This window comes from Nanorana parkeri, unplaced genomic scaffold, assembly GCF_000935625.1.
Source record: "Nanorana parkeri isolate BGI_ZX_2015 unplaced genomic scaffold, ASM93562v1 scaffold638, whole genome shotgun sequence".
Lineage (NCBI taxonomy): Eukaryota > Metazoa > Chordata > Amphibia > Anura > Dicroglossidae > Nanorana > Nanorana parkeri.
The window spans coordinates 14,502-17,743 of record NW_017306906.1 but is presented as its reverse complement, the minus strand read 5'-3'; the positions used below and the strand labels follow the sequence as shown (position 1 = coordinate 17,743).

The following is a 3,242-nucleotide window of genomic DNA, read 5'->3' as shown; positions in this document are numbered from 1 at the left end:
TTAAAGTAAAACAAAAAAAAAAAACAAATTTCCCCCCCCCCCCCCCCCAAACACACACCACACACACCACCCACTCCTGGATAGGACCCTATTGTACCGATAATTCAATACCATCAGGTTTAACAAGATAAATTAAAAACTATTTTGTAGTCTTTGGTAGGGCATTTTGCAGTTTCACCACTTTCATGGGAAAGGACACATATGCTGACAGTAAAATCTTTTTTCGCTCATACCAATAATGTTCTTTGCACAGCTCTTGGGATGAAAGTTGATTTGCAAAATCTCAGTATTGAATTTGAATATACAGTATCTCACAGAAGTGAGTACCCCCCTCACATTTTTGTAAATATTTTATTATATCATTTCATGTGACGACACAGAAGAAATGACACTTTGCTACAATGTAAAGTAGTCAGTGTACAGCTTGTATATCAGTGTACATTTGCTGTGCCCTCAAAATAACTCAACACACAGCCATTAATGTCTAAACCGCTGGCAACAAAAGAGAGTACACCACTAAGTGAAAATGTCCAAATTGGGCCCAAAGTGTCAATATTTTGTGTGGCCACCATTATTTTCCAGCACTCCCTTAACCCTCTTGGGCATGGAGTTCACCAGAGCTTCACAGGTAGCCACTGGAGTCCTCTTCCACTCCTCCATGACGACATCACAGAGATGGTGAATGTTAGAAACCTTGCGCTCCTCCACCTTCCGTTTGAGGATGCCCCACAGATGCTCAATAAAGTTTAGGTCTGGAGACATGCTGGCTGGGCCAGTCCATCACCTTTACCCTCAGCTTCTTTAGCAAGGCAGTGTTCGTCTTGGCGGTGTGTTTGGGGGTCGTTATCATGTTGGAATACTGCCCTGCGGCCCAGTCTCCGAAGGGAGGGGATCATGCTCTGCTTCAGTATGTCACAGTACATGTTGGCATTCATGGTTCCCTCAATTAACTCTAGCTTCCCAGTGCCAGCAACACTCATGCAGCCCCAGACCATGACACTCCCACCACCATGCTTGACTGTAGGCAAGACACACTTGTCTTTGTACTCTTCACCTGGTTGCCGCCACACAGGCTTGACACCATCTGAAGCAAATAAGTTTTTCTTGGTCTTATCAGACCACAGGACATGGTTCCAGTAATCCATGTCCTTAGTCTGCTTGTCTTCAGCAAACTGTTTGCAGGCTTTCTTGCACATCATCTTTAGAAGAGGCTTCCTTCTGGGATGACAGCCATGCAGACCAATTTGATGCAGTGTGCGGTGTATGGACTGAGCACTGACAGGCTGACCCCCCACCCTTTCAACTTCTACAGCAATGCTGGCAGCACTCATATGTCTATTTCCCAAAGACAACCTCTGGATATGACGCTGAGCACGTGCACTCAACTTCTTTGGTCGAGGCCTGTTCTGAGTGGAACCTGTCCTGTTAAACAACACAGACAAAAATAAAAAATGCTTTCATTCATTGAATAAGGGAAGGCTAGCAGTCCTGAATTTTTTTTTCTTTTTTGCCGTCTGTGTCCCTGTTACAGATTTTCTCTTACTTTCTGCCTGGATAAACTGTTAAGGGACAAGTAAAAACCTCTTAGGGAGCCCTGGATAGCAGTAAAATTGCAAGGGGTACTAAGGAGTACTTTTGTTCTCCATTGTCCATGTGTGTGTTTTAAAATGGCCACCGCTCCAAGCTCGCTCCTGTAATGGACTACAATCTTAATACAAATTATTAAACTAAATGTGAGATTGTAGTCCATCACGGAAGCAAGCTTGGATCGGTGGCTACTTTACAACACACACAAGTACAATGGGGAACAAAAGTAGCCAACCTCCAGAAGGAAGAGCAGTGTCAGCTGCAATTCAGAAATAATCTCAGGATCTACAGCTGAGAAAGGTACATAAGGTACTTAAATGCATTTTGTAAGATTTGGCTCCTGGGTTTAGGAATATTTTAAATAAGCCAATTTGTCAGGTATATGCTCAACAGAATCCGCATTTTGTAACTTTGTCATCATATCTAGAAATCTTCTTTGTAAGGAATATTCAACACTGTATATGTGTAACCATTTTATATGCAGAAACATTAATCTACAGACTAAGGTCTAGAGGTAGAAACTTGTCAGGTTTTTTATTTTATTTTATTACCGTCTGTAAAGATTTATTTTAACTTTCTCTGTGGTCAAAAGGCAATGGATTTATGAACAATATCCCTAAATGAAAAACAGACAGTGATAACAACCTGGAAGAGATTCTAAACTTTCCCCACTCTATATAATCACAAAATATATTTGATTAGAAGTTCAGCTACCCAAACTCCATGCCCTTCCATCCAAATAGATATTTTCAAAACATCTCTCCAATAATTTGTTTCTTATTAACGAAAAATGTTTGTCTTTCAGGATTGGGTGCATCTTTGGTCTTTACCATATGATCATGGTACTGAGGAACAGGTCATACCACGTCTGGGTTTGGAATGGTTGATCCCATTGTGGGTAGACAGAGACCCAGAGGTCAGTGCACATTAGCAAAATAAGGGGAAAGGGAGTCACGTTTATAGTAGCGAGTGGTAAAGACAGGTCTCCTGGGTTTCAATAATCTATCAATAACCATACTAAGGAGGACTTGCCTTTTATTGATTTTAAATGTCTTTGTCAGTTGGTGGTTTTTTGATGCGATTTTGTTTAATGTTGTTTTCTATTTTTTCATTAAATTTTGATACATTGTACTGCCTGTTTTTCTATTATAGACAGCTCCATCTTATGGGATTTCGCATTTAGGGGAGCCTTGCTTGTTATTGTCAGTGCACATTACCTGGCCATCATGATAAAATCATAATTCTGTCATATATATTTCTCACTGTCTTTGTATGTGATGGCGACATTCTCAGATCCCACATTTGCCACCAGAATCGGCCTCACCTTGCTCGCGGGACAAAAATCTAAGTGCCAGCAGACTGACTGACCATTACAGGGGGTCGGCTAACTGCAGTTAACCCTTTACATACACTAACAGTATCCACCACCACCACATGTTTTAAAAGGAAACAAGCACCATTCACAGCATCTGATATACCGTGTTTCCCCAAAAGTAAGACCTAGCACTATCTTCAGGGATTTCTGTAATATAAGACCTACCCCGAAAATAAGACCTAGTTCGGTGGTAGGTCTTATATTACAGAGATCCGCTAGGTCTTACTTTCGGGGTAGCTGCACATATAATAGAATTTTACATGTCACGGCCGCAGCTGCC

At 41.4% G+C, this 3,242-nt stretch overlaps 1 protein-coding gene across 1 annotated transcript in view; it reads left to right on the top strand.

Annotated features, from left to right (window-relative positions):
• LOC108792405 (rotatin-like) overlaps positions 1–3,242 on the top strand; it is a gene marked incomplete at its 3' end in the record, with an annotated part of 117,168 nt that overhangs the window by 102,166 nt on the left and 11,760 nt on the right. The window contains exon 31 of the mRNA XM_018563179.1: positions 2,393–2,503. Coding sequence (XP_018418681.1) covers positions 2,393–2,503 — 111 coding nt within the window. The remainder of the gene's footprint in view (positions 1–2,392; positions 2,504–3,242) is intronic.